General features: G+C 39.9%; 1 protein-coding gene across 5 annotated transcripts in view; it reads right to left on the reverse strand.

Annotated features, from left to right (window-relative positions):
* ACTN1 (actinin alpha 1) overlaps window positions 1-19,519 on the reverse strand; it is a 127,831-nt gene that overhangs the window by 32,865 nt on the left and 75,447 nt on the right. For 3 of the 5 annotated variants that reach the window (XM_042466023.1, XM_042466006.1, XM_042466039.1), the window contains exons 4-8: window positions 17,984-18,070; window positions 12,781-12,868; window positions 10,783-10,861; window positions 7,534-7,615; window positions 4,526-4,611 (exon numbers count right to left, since the gene is read on the reverse strand). In XM_042466023.1, coding sequence (XP_042321957.1) covers window positions 4,526-4,611; window positions 7,534-7,615; window positions 10,783-10,861; window positions 12,781-12,868; window positions 17,984-18,070 — 422 coding nt within the window. Of the gene's footprint in view, window positions 1-2,395; window positions 2,482-4,525; window positions 4,612-7,533; window positions 7,616-10,782; window positions 10,862-12,780; window positions 12,869-17,983; window positions 18,071-19,519 lie in introns of all 5 variants that reach the window. The other 2 variants (XM_042466031.1, XM_042466013.1) reach the window with 1 other exon arrangement.

The following is a 19,519-nucleotide window of genomic DNA, read 5'->3' on the forward strand; positions in this document are numbered from 1 at the left end:
AAGTTTAATATTCCCTGTAGAAACAAATGCTGTCCCAGATTCTTTCATACTTTCTTGTATTAAAAAGCACATAAATGAGTCAAATGTGTTCTTAGAGAAACACATTTAAAGGTCTACTGTCACTTTTAAAAAACCAAAATGCCCTAAATTCTTAGATGATGCCCAATGAATCAATGGGAACCTGATTCATAATGTTGACGTACCAAGTTAACATTGATTTAATGGTTTACACTAGCGTGGGACTAAAAACTGCATTTAGACCACTGCATCCTTTAGAACTTTTAAACATGATATGGAGAATTAGGTCAAATTCACACATTTCCTATGTGATACAGAAGTGAAGTCAGTCAGCAAATAATGTGGCATGTTGTGTAAGACATGAATGTGAACCCAGGGTAAACACTTTTAATTTACTTTATATTATTTTGGTTTGGTTCAGTAAATTTGGGGAAATAAACAATGTATACTCATTTTATTATATGATTGTTTATAGGAAGACACAGCAAAGCATGTCTTCTTTTTTTAAAAGATAGTTTATTTATAGATGATTGGCTAGTGTATCAAGGAAGAGTCTCTGAATTAGCTACATGTCCAGTTCTCAGAGCTGAGGAACATAATGCAGGGCCAGAGGAGTTTGGATTAAATTTTATCTTAGCTCAAAGGCTGAGAAGCTTGGACTAAGGGCTGCTTTCCTGTTGACATTTTATACCCAGGTATCAATTGGTGCCAATCTGACTGACAAAGACATATTGAAATCCTTGCATTTCCACAAAATGGATGCAAACATTTATTCAGAACCAATAGAGGGCAGATATATTTTGTATCCAAGTAGAAAATGTCAAAGGATGAATAGCTCTAAGATATGAAAAAAACAGCTGACAGATGACTGCATGGATCAAAAAAGCTGAAAAGGTAAAGAAACACCACAAATGGTATGAGGAAAGAAAGCACTAGAATTACTAGTGGATGAAGAACACAAATGGGTGGAAGCAAGGAAAAGCCACATGAGGACAGAAAAGAACTAAGAGCTAAATACAGAGACTATTATAATCAAATTTGGTAACAGGGATAACTATACTACAGCCCTCCCTAAGCAAGCACTCTCCAAATATATCAAGTTACAGTCTCCCTGATCCCTAGCTAGCATGGCCATTGATGGTAGTTGTGATCCAACATACTGTATTTGGAAAGCACCAAATTGAGAAGACTAAGTAAGAAAGAATTTGCTCCTCAAATAATATTGTAACCCAGTAACTACTCAATGTGGAGAAAACTGCAGCATTTTTCCTTGCACTTGTATTGAGTCTGCAGCAAAGCAGAAGTGGTCTTAAAAATAAATTGGAGCCTATACAGGGATAGACAGATTCCTTTAGTTGTGATTTATAGTTATATAAGTGCTTAGTGGCCATTTTATACTTTCACACAGAAAAGTGGCTGCTCAGGATGCCACCAATAGCCAGCAGTCTTCTTGTTAACATAAGAAAAGCATCCCCACAATTGTTCTAGTGATGCAGGTTTGCGGATTTGACTATAGATGATGCTCAGTCATACACAGCTCCTCTCAAACACTAATATAAATAAAATGCAGCTGTAGAAACCACCGTCTGGAGTAAATGTTTAGTCTGGTGGGTTTTCTTCCCCTTTCTCATATTCTCTGCAAAATTTTATGTCATAGCGAGTTTTCCTCCTGCAGAAAAATAAAGCTATGGGCACATCTATCCATGGAACATAAGAGTGGAATAAGGGATAGAAATTTTAGCAGAAAATCTCCCAGAAGAGAAATGATTAAAAAGGCCACACACAACCTGCATTGGCCTTTCACTCCAGGCTAGTCTTCACAACTGCCTTTGGGAAGCATTGGAGAAGTGCTACCATGGCAGAGCATCCTTTGTAACTTGGACCATTCAGCACTATAATTTTTGCAGCCACCAGGAACTCAGGAACTACTAGTGCTTGGCCTTTTGAATACCCTCAATAGATTTGTATCTAGCAGTGGTGGACTAGTACTGCATTTTCCCTCAGAAATGACTGGTCATCTCTAAGGCATCCTAGAAAGTATTAACTAACAATGCATTTCCCAGGAGGAAGATTCAAATCTGTCAGTCACTACTGAATACATTTTCAAAACTTAACTGGACATGTTTGGCTATAGCCTAATAATTCTAGAGGAGAAACTGTTTCTGAGGAAGGATGTGGATCTGCTATGATGGAAGAAATCAAGAGTTTGCAAGAAAACTGATCTTTTATCCTCAGGAAGTTAATGGTATGGTAAAAGAGCCTGATACAAAAGCCACCCCTGGTTCCCTACCAACAATGGTCTAGAATAGTTTCTTCTAAATGTGATGGGCAGGAAACAGAAGGAGGAAGAGGTGGTTTGTTAGGAGTAAAGTCTCACCTTCTGCGCACCTGAGAAGGCGTGGTAGTAACATGAAACATAGGTCATAATGGCCTTCTCATCCGGCCTTAGCGTGCCTATAATATCTGTGCAAAGAAGGAGAAGAGGTTGAAAGGATAAAGTAAGAAGCAGCACACAGAATAAAATAAAACAGTCATGGGTGGTAAGAGAAGGGGGAAACTTCCCATCATGCATTGCAGGACAGGCCAAACAGATTTCCATGCGGAGAGCTGGGAATTTGGATCAGAATGTGACTGGCAGGGTTGGCTTTGTGGACTCCAGTGGCACCCATTACCACCACCCATTTTCAGCTCCATTTTCCAAGCAACCACCCACTAGAGCACATTATATGTTTTGCCACAGCTCCACAGTCAGTAGATTTAGCCCATTTGCAAATAGGAGCAAAGCTAACTGCCTTTGGGGAATGAATGCTGCATGCCTACTCTACACACAGGACTAAAATGGTTAAATTTAAGAAAGTTAGATATGGCCAAACAGAACAAGATTCCACCTGTCTTGGGAACTATTAACTGACTAAATTTAGAGAGCTTTCTATATTATGCTTCTTCTTGCTTATGTACCAACAGAAAGCCTTCATAACATTATACTCCAGTACCATTCCCAATGAACAAGCTCCTTTTCTTTGACAACTTGGGAGCTAAACTACAAGTCAGAAGACTTCAGGAGAGACTGTACAACTAGAATTTGCATGCCTGATTTGCATGAATCAATGGGAATTCACATGACTGATTTGTATGAATCAATCACCTACCCATTGGAAGCTGGAAAATTACTTATCCAATGAAAGCAAAAAGGATTATAACTGAGCATTTCCCCTGACATGCTAGCTTTCTACAAAGGGAATTTTTGTCCTGGGAAAGCATTTCTTCATGCAGATTCCGCATATGTATACTGATATTTCAATAGCCGGCGTGTGTGTGTGTGGGGGGGGGGGGGGATGATATCCTGTGTGATTTTTTTGGCCATGCAAATTAGCCATTAGTCCAATAGCACAAAACAGCCCAATTTACAGAAATCCCAACTTTAGAACTGCGGGATCAAAAAATGTCCAAATATTTCTTCTTTTGGTCATGAGTAGTGAAAAATGTAGTGGAGTACCTCCTTGTCTAGCATAGCAAATCTAAAGAAACTTTGTCATTATAAATGAAAGAGCACATAAAATAAGTGATCCCTACTATGCATCCTTGTTTTAGAACAAGAAAAATTCCCCCACTGGATCAGACCAAAATCCATCTAGTCCAGCATTTTCTGCAAGAATATCAGAAACCAATAGGTGGATCGATGGTACCTTCTACACACCACTGCTATAAGCTACATGTAAGAGTCTAGGGAAATATGGCTGTCTGTTTTTCAGGAAAGTGTCTTTATTTCTCAATCAATGATTAAGCACCCCTCTACTTTACACTGAAAATGTATTGTTAGCTTCCCAATATTTGACTTGGATCAAAGACTTGTACTACAAAGCCTTATGCTTAGATACCAAATAATGGTTAATGTACTACAAAGCTCAATGGTGACTTCCTCTTTGGAATATTTCTCTCACTAGAACTTCCAGAGAAGCTGAAAAATAGACCGTGGACTTATTGTTCTGTGACATCCAGATCTTATTTATGACAATTATGCAGTTTCATGAAGGAAAGTGGTCTACATTTCAGAAGGGCCCAACTCTTGTGCAAACCAATTTAACATGGGGTTCATGTGAAGGATTTCATGCTCCTAGGATCACTATGCATGACAAACTACTATGCAGGTTATCTTTTCCTTTGATTAAAAGCTGTTATTACTGAGACTCTCCTCTAGAGACATTGTTACATCCAATGGATAATAGCAAAACTCTAAATGATATGAAAACGATCCACAGATCCAGTGTTTTCATAGTGATCCATAAATTTGCACTACGTCTCTGGCTGCAGGACTGTGTTTCACTAATTTGTATTCCCAGCATGTTATATATCTGGGGGCACCACTGTGGGTCAACAAGCCAACACTACCAAAAATAATAATAAAGATGCCCGTAGCTAGATAAGAGAGAGAGAAAGAAAAAAAGGTTTGGACATTAGCAAGAGGACCAGGTGCGCTGTGTGGAGGGAGCTTGGAATCCTGCGATACCTTCTGGGCTCCTGAGAAGGCGTGGTAGAAGCTAGAAACATAGGTCATGATGGCCTTCTCGTCAGGACGGGCTGTTCCAACAATGTCTGTCAAAGAAAACCTGAAGTTAACGAGCATATCAACTGATGAGAAGTGAGAAAAGTGAGGTACTGGGGGCACCAGGTGTGGGTGAGGGATGGTTGAGAATATCAGCACTTTGTGCATTCTCTAAGGACCTTATCACTCTTGTGGAATCCCGAACAGAAACTGGATTTAAATTAGAATTCAGTTAGAAAAAAATTCATACAATGTTACTGCCAAAGTGAAATAAAACGAAGATAAAGCGAAGGCAAAAGGGACACAAACGGCAGCTTTTTACTTTCGGAAAAGTAAAAACCTGCTGTTTTTGTCCCTTTTGCCTTCACTTTATCTTCATGTTATTTCTGGTCTGGCGAAACGTTGTGTGTTAAACTTTCTGCGTTTGTGTTTCCCCCCCTAATTTCATTCTAATTTAAATCCTATTTCTTGCTAGTGTGGTAAGGTCCTGAGTGAGTTTTAATAGAATTTTGCAGCAGAAGATGTCCCACCCCCCCCCCCCATAAATTTAGAGTAATTGTGCCTGCCCGCTTCCATTCACTTACTCAACACACACAAAAAAGTAATACTTGGGAAATGTGTAAAGTGGCAAGTCCAAAGGAGAAATATAACTTCTAGGTTAATAAGAACGAAGATGTCCCAACGCTGCTGCTGAAATAAATGCAAACTAGTGCTTCCTTTTCCTTTTTACCCTGTGCACCATGCTTAATTGGTCTCAGTTATTATATTTCTATAGAGCAGATTCTGGGAAATGTAGACCAGAAAAATAACTTTTCCATGCTCTACATTTTAGAGAGAGAAGCAGGTGCTCAGTCAGCCCCTCACAAGTTTAAGCAATGCATTTTTTTCCACAGCACTTCCTTGCTCCTATGATGAAGATGACTGAAAACAGCTGCCAAGATACTGAAGGAGAAATATATTGCCATATGCCTAGCCAGCTGATGTTTCTGTGAACTTTATTTGGATCCCAATTAGTAGTTGCATTGCATAATTGTCACTTGCTTTTGTTGTTCTTTTGTTGTCTGTTTTATTAAATCATTTCCTGTATTGCTATGTATTTTATATGTATTATCCTACTAGAGAGGCCCCTTCCCCACCACCTTTCCCTTCTCCTTTTGTGTCGTGTCTTTTTAGATTGTAAGCCTGAGGGCAGGGAACTGTCCAATTAAAAAGATTGTATGTACAGCGCTGTGTAAATTTACAGCGCTTTATAAATAAAGATTAACAACAACAACAACAACAACAACAATAATAATAGTTTGTAACAGATCTCTCTGGTGGCAAGTTAAAAAGTAAGAGTTCAGGATTCTGGGAGATTCCATGTAAGACAATTTGCTGGAGATAAAGGAGACTACCTGCATCTAGAACAAATATTTAATCAAAACTTATGCAAATTAAACAGCGGATAAACTAGCAATCAGAATATGCCCTCAACATTTGCTCATGGCCAAAAACTACCCAAAGAAGGCTCCAGAATATATGACCTGGGAGCTAGGAGTGGATAGAGCTAGCTACCAAATATTCTTCATAAAAGGGAAATGAGGAACAAAAGCAATTGAACAATTATAGATTTCGATGACAGTACGCATTTTAAAAATAATTAATTAAAAATGCAAAAATGACAACACAGCTAAAAAAATGTAAAAGGGTATATTTGACATCTGCATCCAGGATCTTGCTCCTGAGAACTGAAGGTTATAGGAAATATATGTTGGATCACCTTATTTGGTGAGAAGCACAACTAATATGTAGGAGACAATGGAGGATGATCTGCCTTTGTTTTTTCCCCCTTATGCATTGCAGTTACCATGCCATTTGCTGTTACTGTAAAATCAGCTTGTTTGTCCAAGGTGGAGTACCAAACCCACAGGTGTCCAGCCACTATGAATTTTATTTTTTCTTAGAAATGAAGTTCACAATAAAAAGCTTCAAAGCAGGTTTGAGAAATGCAGAGCACACTAGAACTAGTGGATGATACTATGAACACAAACCTAGCCATTACTTATTGAGGACCTGGCAAATACATTCTGGGGTCTGTGTGGAGTGTAATTCACTATAAGTGAAGGTTTGCTATATCATCCTGTTAACACTTCAACAGAATCATCTAAGACAGGTAGTCCAGGTTACAAGGTCCCATATCCATGGTGCTTCCTCCTAGGGACACTGACTAGGATCTACCTTATCTGTGCCTCCCATATTATTTCAGTATTCAAATGTTATTAGCAATAGCATTTACAATTCTATACTGCTTCATAGCGATTTACAATCTGTAGTCTTATTGCCCCCAACAAGCTGGGTACTCATTTTCCTGATCTACAAAACAATGGAAGGCTGAGTCAACTTGAAGCCCTGGGATTGAACTCACAACGTTGTGGCTGCAATACCAACATTTATCCACTGCACCACCACTGTATAGGGTCTGAACACTAGAAAACAGTTCTAAAACATGCATCAGGGTTTTAATCCCAATTCAAAGATAGATTCTGGGTATAACAAGAACAAGGAGGAAATTTTCCCTGCCTGCTCCCACTTGCTGTTTCCATCATCTTTTATACTGGGAAGGAAACTCTCTGAAGGGAAGAGCTTCCTCTTATCTGTGAAAGCTTCACTTGACATTTCAGAACCCAGGAAAATAAAAAAAAAATGATTTGAAATTGTGTGGAGAGCCTCCACATATAAAGGAGATTCTCTCCATTCAGCCCCTTCCATAGGAGAGAACCAGTGACAGAGAGAGACAGAAGTGGACTTCAGCTCCTCAAGTTCTTATTAAAGCCAGAATTTAAAATCCTAAATAAGCCTTTACTCTAGTTATGTGACAATGAAGGGGAGAAATTTCTGAAAGATCTAGTAAGTATATGGGGGGAAAGACTAAAAACCGCTTTGGAGTGGAGGAGGGATGGGAGACAATAATTGAAAATTAATTTCTACTTTACCTTCTGCATCCAACATCTTTGGGATATCTAGGTACCTTTCAGCCACATCAAAAGCTGTGTTCAAGTTAGTGAAAGGATCATCCTAGGAAGGAAATAATCTGAAGTTAGAAACAAGTAAACAGAAGAAGCAATTTTAAAGGATATTATTTATATGCAATCCTCGGCTGGTGACAGTGTGCAGAATGACTTTGATCTTCCCTATTTGACAATGGCAGTCCTAATTTAATAGAGCATTAACCACATATACCACAGAGCTGCTCACATCATTGGAAAGCCTAGTCAATTTAGACAAAAGAAAGCAGAATAGGAAAGAAAATTATTTAATGCCATAGAACATCCACACTAGAAAATTAATGGTAATAATAATGTCATCACTTTCCTTGCCTCACAATGTGTCATGATGTGGCACCCATGTACTTTCTTCAGCCTGGATTTTCACAGGAGGAGTCAGGACTCCTGAACCCAAGGAAGCAATTGCTAAGGAAAATGGCATATTAATTCCCAGCTCAGATTGTCTGAACTTACTGTACCAGAAGGCTGAATAGTGATATAACCTTCATTCTTTCTCCCCCAATCAATATACCAAATATACTAAAATGTTAACTGTGACCACTATGTACATTTGCCCAATGCCTTCTTTAGACTTCCTCCTTTAAGGACCTGGAAAGGATGCACAATTATCTCCCTTTCCCAGGAGTATACTTGCTTCCAGTGCCAGCAGTAAGAATGAGTGCACCAGCTAGGTTGGTTGTCAATTTTTTGTGTTCTTTAGAACCAGAGTTCAAATCACTTTTAGGCTTTGATATAAGCAATACGTATCATATTGTTTTAAAAATAAAGCAAAACAGATAGAATGCCCACTCTCTTCTCTCCTTTTAGTACAATGGAGTTAGGTCAACTGTTATACCACTGAAATTGCATGACTAGAAAGTTATAATTAAACATTGACTTTTTGCATATATCAGGGAGGAAGAACGGAGGTTATATCAATGAGCAAATAATGGTCTTCAGAGGTTGTTGTATCACATTTCTCATTATCACCATCACTGGCTATCCTAACTAGGGCTGATGGGAGCTGCGGTTCAACACTAGCTGGAAACTATTGTCCACAACTGGCTTATGTAGTCCTCTCTTGGGCAAGTCAGAAATCTGGTGGTCTTTTTCCCCCTTCCATTTTCTTTTACTTTGTCTTTTCTCATACCAAGGGAAACAATTCATTACATTGTTTGAAATATCTACTTTTGTTTTATCTTGGGGAAATTCTTCATTACTTTCAGCTTCTTCCAGTGAGCTAAAATTCCCAGACATCATTTAACAGACAATTTGAGAATGTCTGTGTAAGTGTAACTGTCACTAATCTCTCTCAAATTACTATACAGTATCCGCTACTTATTAGATCAGAGCCAGTATGGTATAATGGTTTGAGCGCTGGACTCAAGACTAGTCGCCTTGAGTCCCATTTTGGAAGAAAGGTGGGATATAAATCTAACAAACAATAAATAAATAGGACTCTGGTTAACCAGGATTCAAATCCCCATTCAGCTAAACAAACAAAACAAGCTTCATTTATATACCGCTTCATACTGCCTAAGCAGTGTCTAAGCGGTTTACAACTGTAAGCTAATTTGCCCCCAACAATCTGGGTACTCATTTTAGCAACCTCGGAAGGATGCAAGCCTGAGTCAAGCTTGAGCCTTTTTGCTGGTATTGAACTTGCAACCTTATGGTTTTGAGTGAGTGGCTGCAGTACAGGCATTTAACCACTGCATCACCAGAGCTCCTTATAGCTACAGAAACCCACTGAGATAACTTGGGCAACTCACTCTTTCAGACTTAAAGGATGACCATGGCAAACCTGCTCTGAATAAATCTTGCCTAGAAAAGCTAGGATAGTGTTGCCAGACATCAGAGTGTTGGAAACACCTAACAATACTTATTAGGAATCCTAAATATGTATACACAAACATAGACCTGCGTGTGTTTTGGAACAGGAAAGAAAGATAAATGTAGATTTCTACAAAGAATGCTTTAATATTAGTAGCTAATACTACTGTTGAGAAATCTTTTAAAAAGTACTAGTATATATATTGAGTCGGATGACCTGAAAAATTAATGCTGCAGTTTCTTACAGTTTCTCCTTTATGCCAGTATAAAATGCTGACTTGTGTACATAGCTTTCCCTTTTAGTGTTAAAACTTTCTAAGTATTTATTTCCTAAAATGTTACTATGGTAATTATTTCAGTGTCACCAGTCATCACCTTTGTAACAGCAGCAAATCAGCACAATTGTTGAAGCAAGGTAGGAAGAGTGAATAAAAGATGTTGATTATGTCTGTGAGAAAATCACCTAGTGAAATGTGTATGGAGGGAGGTTATTACTGTTGTTAAAATAATCAGGCTGGGAATGCCAGTCACAAAAATAATATTCTGTTCTTACAGTACTGACTAATATGGCATGATTCATGGGCTAGTAAAGTGCTAAGCCTTTGTCTGTCTTCCTCAATGGACAGGATCAAAAGCATGTTCTACCATTAGGATACACCAATTTACAGCTTGAAAAAGAGAATGGAAAATCATACTTGATGCCTCTTTTTGTACACACAAATATGCATACCACTGTTGGGGTAAGTGAGGTGATCCTACATACCATAGCTTACTCTGGAAAAGCAAGAGGGATTTATACATTTACTGATTATATATGCCAGTCTGTTGCATGTATTTAACAGTGGTTTACCATGTTTTCATAACCATTACTGATCCTGTGTTAAACAGGCTCAGATTAGTTTAAATACATCTTGTGACAAAATATGAATCATATTTCCTAGGATTAAGAAAATTATCTGCTTCTACATGAAATCTAAAGCAAGGGCTAATTGGTATAAATTTACCATACTGATATATCTGAACTCTTTGCTAAACTAATTTCTCCCCCTTAGGGACACTTAGGTCCAAAACACACTGCAGAAATAATCCAGTTTAAGATCACTTTAACTGCCCTGGCTCAATTCTAGGCAACTCTGGGAACTGTAGTTTTGTGAGCCATTTAGCCTTCTCTGTCCAAGAGCTCTGGTACTACAATAAACAGCAATTCCCAGGGTTCCTTAGCACTGAGCCAGGAAAGTTAAAGCGGTCTCAAACTGGATTATTTCTGCAGTGTGTGTTTTGGATCTTGGTTATCCAAATTGTTATTTAGGTATTCATATTCCCAGGACATCAAAACTTGTAACATCCTTAAGGTTGAAGCTGTACCTTTCTTAGCTTTCCATAGTCTATGAGTTCTGGACGATGTCTGTGGATCAAGGCACAGAATCCAAGGCCATCCTTCCAGCTGTAAGAGAGATGGACACAATTAATTAAGTTGATCAAGGAATGGCTGGCACAAAAGTTGATGGAAACACACAAAGCAAAACAAAGAACAGTCAGTAGAATTTCCCATGCAGTCCATGAGACACAGGGAATGCATTTGATTTAGCTGAGAATGTAGAGTCATAATCTGAAATAAAAGTGAGACATGCCTATGTGCTGATGATTACTAAGTATTGCAGGGAGGGAAAAGGAGGACCAAATACCATAATTCTGTAGAGATAGCATTTCCTGTCCTGGATTTCTCCAGATGTTACTGGACTGCAACTTCCATTAGTGCCAATGTCTATCCATCCAAAACGATCTGGAAGGATCCAGGTTGGGGTTTCTTTCAGATGCAGCCTTCTCTAACCTTGAGGCCCTCCAAATGACATTGGACCATCATTCCCAGCCAGCATGGACAATGGGGTGATGGTGTTTGCAGTCAACCATGTCTACAGAGATGGATGGGGAAGTCTGCATTTGGTTAAATGTATGGTTGATAGGAGCATTGTTCAATACTTAATAAGAATCATAATATAAAAAGTTCTTTCATAATGTCAACCCCCAAATTTTCAGTTCTGTTAAGAGGAATTTTGTGAACACTGGTGCTGAAATTAAAGAATAAAAATAGATGCATTTGATACAAGATTTATAAGAGACTTGATGTCTCCTTCCTTCAAACAAGACAGAATCCCTTTACTAATTAATAGTTGCCTTCCTTTCTCTCTTCTCCTTTACTGAGTTTTGCAGGGCTGTTGTCCACCAGTTGCACAGCAATGGTTCACAACAAGGTATGAGCAAGGAAAGGAGAAAAGCCATGCTATCAGGAATAAGATCCATCAATTCCACCTTGCCTCCGTGTTACGGAGAAAAGACACTGTTACAACAAAACTCTGTCCTAGCTTTAAAATGGAAGCTTTAAACATTTACATGTACAAAAACACTTGTAGAAAGCAGATGGATATTTTTAAACAGTGTTAAACAAATGCAGTGTGCATATGTATAGGATAGTGATGGGGGAAATGGCTAGTACACAGTGTTTTTTGTGTTTCCTTGTCCTCACTGAATGATAACACAGTGAAATTGGGTCTCTCTGCACATCCACAGGATTGCAGATCATTGTATATTTATGTATCCCCTGCACAGATATGTATACAGCTTGGAAAAGTTACTTTTTGAACTACAATTCCCAGAGCCCTCTAGCCATGCTGGCTAGGGGATTCTGGGAGTTGCAATATACAGTATATACAAAATCATATTTCCTAGCTCTACCCCTGTGACATAAAACTTGGGTGACTGTGGCCCAATTTGTAAATACATTCCCATCTTGCTAAGCCACACTTCCACATTAGCTTAAAAGTATAGTGATCTTAAAGTAGAATTTCCCATTTAAGTGTAAGTTACAGTCATGTTTTCTCAATGTGGCACTAAACCACAGTCCTCCTTGTTTTGGTAAAATGCTGTTTATGTTAACCAGGACTGGGACATCAATGAAAGATGGTATGAGGTGTGAGGGAGGTCTGTGTTGACCTGACTCTCAGTGCTGGCTGGCTAAATTACAATTTAGTGAGCCAGAAATGTACCCCAATGGGGCCTGTTTGTGCTTCTAGCCACAAACCTGACAGTAAGAAAAAGTAAAAAGAGCATGAACATTTTGAATTACACCAGATGTGGGGACAGTCACACAATTGTCTTCATAATATAGTGCAGGGGAAAACCCTCAGTCTTTTGACTTACTTGTTCCACCACCAATCCTTTAATGGGCAGTAGTGGTAAGCCCATTGTTAACTGTTCTTAATGCTGAGGTTAGTAACAATTGGGTAACCACCAGGCAGTATCCAAATCCCTTAGAATATGCAAGATTACAAGTCACAGGCTGCTACCCTTCAACCTTTACGTTACCTAATATGGAAGTTTTGGATGTTCACATTTTTGTATGGGGCTGTCTTCCTCTGACACCATAACAAAAGCCCTTCTTTAGCAGATGTCTCTAGGGAACAAAAGGTACAAAGATTAGCCAACCACTGTGGTGCTTCTTCTGCTATCTTTAAAAGTTGCTTATTCATTCTGAGCTTTAAAATATTTGAAGCCATTGAGGAAGATTTAGGCCACTCCTTTGATTTACACTATAGTCCACAGAGTGTACAGTTTAAAATCTTAATGGGAGTCATTTTTATTTTTATTTTTGAGAAAGTGCTGGAGTGTGTGTTTTTTCCTAACCACACGTCAGTATTACCTAAGCAGCTAATAAAACATCAACAGTGACAGCAACCTTTTATTTATTAAAAAATAAAATAAGAGGGTGGTGACCTGAACCTCTTCCCCACACTCCTTTTTACCTACAGATAGGAAACCTAGTACTCTTCAATTGTTGTTGAATATAAACTCTCACCAGCCCTATCAAAGACCAATAAACATAGATAATGGAAGATGCAATTTCAGCAGCTCTGGAGGTTTCCCTGCCTCCCTGTTCTACACCAAGGTCTCCAGTCACCTCTACAATCCAAAAGTTAGAGGTGGGGAAGTCAACTGCAACTAATGCTGAATTTCACCAGGGCACCATTCATACTAACGTTTTTGTGACAAGTAGATCCAGGGAGATTCAATGATGCAATACTGAATCAAAATTCCCACTATCTTTACCGTAATTGAATCTCTCTGTGGCAATTTAATACTGATGAAGTTCACATTACCATTTGTATCGAATTAAAATGGAGCCACCATTTCAATCGTTCTTGGGATTTTTTTTACACTGTCAATCAAATGATGTGCATCTATGTCACACTGTTTGGTCAAACCCCCCCACCCCCGGCAGTCAGCTTTGGAGGATGGCAATGGCAAGCCCCTCAAAACAACCCTTAGCAAGAAACCCTGGGATACATTAGCCTTGTAGGGGCTAACACTCTCTCAGCCATATAAGAATATAATTTCTCAGCAATATAATATGTGTGCGAGAGCTTTAGTTTGCACCAACTTGGGAGCAGGGTCTGTTGTGATTTTATTTCTTGAGAAAGAGGGAAAAAATGAACTCTAACTCACTGCCTCACTAATAGTTTTTTTTTAATGTCAAGCAAATCATGTGCACCTTTGTCATACTGATGACGTGAGTATTTAAAAGTGCAGTCTACTGTGGCCATGTAAAAGCAAATATGTGCATAAGTTGTCCATTTAAAAAAACAACAACACCCCTCCATCTAATGATGTTCCCAGGAGAACTCCCTCCCTGGCTTTGGTGGCTCTGGGCTGGGAATCAGGCATCGTGCAGATAAGGGCAGAAAAGAAAAAAAAAACAGAGCTGCACTTTAAAGAGATCACTTTCCAATACACAGAAAGTTTGAATTCACTGCATTTCTGGCACTGCTTTTTTCACTTCCACAAACAAGTGCTGAGACGGAAAAGGAATGGCTCTTGGCTGGCAGGGAGAGGGCAAAGGGCTGGGCAGATCTGCCCCCTGCACATTAACCCCTCCCTCCTGGATGTCCCGAATAGGATCAGGAGAAAGTTCCATCAACGACACCCTGATAAAATCTGGTGTTTTGGAAAAGAAATGGGAAAAACTCAATCTGGGGAAAAAACAGGTTAAGGGGGATTTGCCCTTCCCAAATGTGAATGACCCCTTTATAAAACTGGTTTACAAACTGGTTTATAACATAGTGTGAACGGCTCCCAGCATAGTGTCAGCTGCAGTTGCTCTCTACTTCCATCATAAACGTATGAGCAACACTTTATAAACTTGGGAGGTGTAAAGCAGCTTTACATTAAGCAGAGATGTCATTGTACGGATGGATATGGAGCTTTTTCTGTCTCCTATCTTAACCTTGCACCTGCATAACATATCAAGCAAAGTACTGTACTTAGACCAGCCAGAGGGACTGGTCTAAGCCTAGGGCTTCATCTGGATGGCAAAAATAAGCCATTTAACTGTAATGGTTCAATGCTATGGAATTCTGGGATTCGTAGATTTGTGAGATACTTACACTTCTCTGTCAGAGAGCTCTGGTGCCACAACAAAATACAAACCCCAGGATTCTATAGAATGGAGCAATGGCAGTTAAAGCAGTGTCTAACTACATTATTTCTCCAGTACAGATGCAGCCTAAGAGGTTTAAGTCTCCAAATACTCTACTGCAGCCACCATCATTCGATCTAATCCCTTTAACTCCATGGAACAGTACTTCAAAAAGAAAAAAAAAGGAAGTAAACAGGAAATGACTGGGTGTAAAAAGCCAATTCATGGGCATGTTTTATACATCCCAGGGTGCCTAAAACATGGTGAAAATTCCTCTCTCACACATCCTTGGAGACATTTGGGGGCAAAAAAATTACATTTATTTTCATGCAGGAGTGCAGTGGGGAGATGTGGCACTTCAAGTTCTACTGGGGACTGATGTGGCCCCCTAGCCTCCCATACTGTTTCACCCTGATCTAAACAGAGACATGAACTTCATCTGGTGAGAACTCTTTAAACTACTAACTTCAGTTCTGGCAATACAGGTTATCATAGCATAGACAATTTGAAGAATCTGTAGCACTCCAGCTCTTGGGGACTCCAGATCCCAACAGTTTCACTGAACCTGGCCAGTGGTGATGGATCATGAGTATAGCAATAGTTGATCAGATCTGGAGGGCCAAAAGTTCCTCAATTCTGCTCTAAGTAAAAACACTTTCCTAGTGACTTTCCATGAAATCACTTAACAGTTGGGAAAGGACAAGTTGTTCTCTAATATTCCTTGGCTAGAACAATTGTTCTTCATATTTAACCTTGAGAGGGTGCCTGTTTAGTGTTTAATGACTGAATATGGTTTATATTTAATAACATCATCAATCATACTGTGGTGGGCTGGAGTATGAAAACAAAAAGAAAGGAAAGGGTTTTGTATCTTAGGACAATGGCAATACAAACTCTTGGTTGTTCTCAGAAATCTTCAAAGCACCAATCATGACCTTACTGAACTGACTGAGGGAGCAGATAATTGGTTCTCCAGATATCCGCAATATTTCTGGTATCATTCTCCAACCTGAGGCCTCCAGTTTTGTTGAACTACGCAAATTTCTGTGAGGGGTTATGGAAGTTGTAGTCCAACACATCTGGAGGGCACTAGGCTGAAAGTAGGTAGTTAACAGTATATCAGAATCATAAGTTTGCAGATCTAACACCAACAAGTCCGTCGCTCCAGAGGACGAATCAGGTAAATGTGATGGTCAGGAGTGCCTGTTACCAGCTTCAGATGATACACCAGTTGCATCCTTTCCTGAAAGTTGGGGATCTTGAAACTGTGGTACATGCACTGGTAACCTCATGTCTTGATTTCTGTAATGCACTCTACATGGGGCTACCCTCGTGCTTGGTCCGGAAACTTCAACTAATACAGAATATGGCAGCCAGATTGGTCTCAGGTACATCCAGAAGAGACCATATAATACTGATCTTAAGATCACTTCACTGGCTGCCTACCAGTTTCCGGGCCCAGTGCAAGGTGTTGGTTATCACCTTTAAAGCCCTAAACGGCTTGGGTCTAACCTATCTTTGGGACTGCCTCCGTCTGTACAATCCACCAACACTTAGGTCCTCTGGGAGGAATTAGCTGCAACCTTTAAAAACTAGACGGTCTGCAACTGCCCAGAGGACCTTTTTGGCTATCGCTCCCAGATCATGGAATGGCTTGTGAGACGAGATCCACCATATTACCACCTTAAACAGCTTTAAGAAAGCTGTTAAGACGGATCTCTTCCAGCAGGCCTTTCCTCAATTGATGCCCAGCCACCAAAAGAAAACTTAATTCATTGACCTCTGATTTGCCTACAGTCACTGTTTATTTGTTATTATTATTATAGTTTTAAGTATGTTTTAAATTATAAATGGATTAATTGTATTTTAAGGGTGTGTGGGCTTGGGGGTTATGTTGCAGAATGTACTTTTAATGTTGTAAGCCACCCCGATTGCTTTGTGCAGATAATTATTATTATAGCAAGATCTGTTTGCAAAGTCATCAGAACATGAAGGGACCCCTTGCTTGCAACCCCATCCCACCCCAAACAAAAAAGGATTGTAAATAGCAGAGCTATGAAAAGTTACTCTGAGAGGGTAGGAGGAGGGTAGGAGTGGCCCAATAATGTAAATCTTCCAAACTCTGGCAAACATGGACAGGTGGTCAGTTTTTTTAAAATGTTAAAGGAGTGGGTCAAGTACTGCATGCATCCAACAAGACTGTTTTGCAACTCTCAAGACATTCCCAAAAGAGGAAAAATTGTTTGATTGCCCCCCACTGTCAAAAAGCTCAGTTCACTTTCTAATAAATAATTTCCCCACGCCCTCCTCATCCACTATTCTAGACCCAGAAAATGTATCTGTATAGGAGGCCCTCTTCCTGCTTTAAAAGGCCGCTCCTGGATATTCAACAGCCTAAGGGGCCCATTGTGAAACTGTCTCCAAAGCTTCCTAGAGGCATGAGGTAGGAGTATTTTTAGTATCTTTAAAGAATATTATTGGAGATGTGGCTTTAGCAAGGGATGCTCAGGAGCTCCTTTACACTATGCAAGCATAGCTCCATGTTTCTACATTAACTGCAATGGTTCCATTCCATGGAATGCTGGGATCTGTAATCTAGGGACGGGTACTTAGAGCTCTAGCACTTCACCAAAATACAAATCCCAGGATCCACAGGATGCAGTCATGGCACTTAAGTTGAAATCATCATGCTATATTTGTGTAGTTTGGAAGAGCACTAGGTAGTTGCCCATCCTTGAGTTCAGTATGCAGGGGGATCTTGTAGCATCTTTGAGACTAAGTGCCATGGCAACACCCCATGGAATCCTGGGGTCAGCAGTTTTGGGAAGAACTTTTAGAATTCTCAGATGGCTTTAATGCTTCACCAAAGCAAGTTGTATGATTCCATAGGATGTTGTCATGACAGTTACAGTGGAATATAGGGCTATATCCGTGTTAGTGTGAATGGGCAGTTGTGTGGACCAAAATCTCTTTGTCAACTGCTTTTGGTAGCTCCAAAACAAACACTTAGGGTTTTGCTCTAGAGCATACATTTATGGAGTGATTTCCTAGCGCACTAGTAATTTTGCAAGGAATAGGAAGCACATTTAAATTTACCTTCCACTGAGATATCCTGAATCGCAAAACGGAGAATGATGGTCCAAATCATTCCAAGTGTCATTTTTGCATTCCCATCAACAATTTCTGCAAGAGAAAAGGGGAGATATTGTTTTATTGAACAAAAAAAATAGCATCAATATGTATTCTAACAGAATGTACAGTGGGCCCTTGGTATCTGCTTGAGTTCAGTTCCAAGACCCTCTGTGGATACCAAAATCTGTGGATGCTCAAGTCCCTTATGTAAAATGGCAAAAATCAAAGTTTTTGGTTTGTTTGTTTTTTAAAAATTCAAGCAGTGGATGTTTGAATCTGTGGATGCAAAATCCGTGGATATAGAGGGCCAACCATATAATTAATCCAGCACAGATCTAAAGAGATTGCTATTTGTGATGAAAAAACATCCTGAAACTCTGGAAGACTGTAGGAGCCCTGGTGGTGCAGTGATTAAATGCCTGTACTGCAGCCACTCACTTAAAACCCTAATGTTGTGGGTTCAATATCAGCGGAAGGGCTCAAGCCTGACTCAGGCTTGCATCCTTCCAAGGTCATTAAAATGAGTACCTACATTGTTGGAGGTAATTAAGCTTACAGTTATAAACCGCGTAGACACTGGAGTTTATCACACAGGCCCCTGGAACGAGCCTTGTGCGTTACAAAAGGGGCCGGGATGGGGCCAGAACGAGTGGGGGACGCATTTTACTGCACACAAAAGTCCCCCATCCCGTTCTGTTCCCTTCCATTCCATTCCCCATCCATCTCACAGGAGGCGATTTCTGAGAACTGTTCAGTAACCATTTTCAAAAACTGTCTCCTGTGGGACAGATGGGGTATGGAACGGGGACTTTTGTGTGCGGTAAAATGCACCCCCCATTCATTCCGCACTCATTCCTGGCCCCTTTTGTTCCGTTCCCAATCCATCCCGGTGCAATAAACTTCATTGTTAGTTCAGTATGAAGCAGTATATAAATGAAGCTGTTTGTTTTATTTTTGTTTTAAATCTGTTTCAGTCCTGGGGGAATGAAAGGTAAAGGCAGAGATCCTGCATCAAGAGACATAAGAGTATCAGGTAGTTATGGTCCAAAACCCACTGCAGAAATAATCCAATTTGAGATGGCTTTAACTACCCTGCTAGAGAACTCTGGGAACTGAAGTTTTGTGAGACATTTAGACTTCTCTGTCAGAGCACTCTGGTGCCACAATAAATTACAATTCTCAGAATTCTCTAGCACTGAGCCAGGGCAGTTAGGTCTCAAACTGGATTATTTCTGCACTATGTTTTGGACTTATATGTCCATAGCACAGACTGCCAGAAAGCGGCAGTCTGGGGCCGATTTTAGCACTCAGGAGTGCAGAGTGACCACATGGTCCTAAGCTGTACGCATGGCACCAGCACCATCATGACGAAGCCCCATCCACACGGGGGCTGCCATGATGATGCAAGCATTGCGCAGCGTCCGTACGTTGTGATGCCACACTTGCATCATCAACGTACGACAGTGTGCCAATGGTGCACTCATGGCGTCCACTGCACGC

The sequence above is a fragment of the Sceloporus undulatus genome, chromosome 1 (assembly GCF_019175285.1).
Source record: "Sceloporus undulatus isolate JIND9_A2432 ecotype Alabama chromosome 1, SceUnd_v1.1, whole genome shotgun sequence".
Taxonomy (NCBI): Eukaryota; Metazoa; Chordata; class Lepidosauria; order Squamata; family Phrynosomatidae; genus Sceloporus; species Sceloporus undulatus.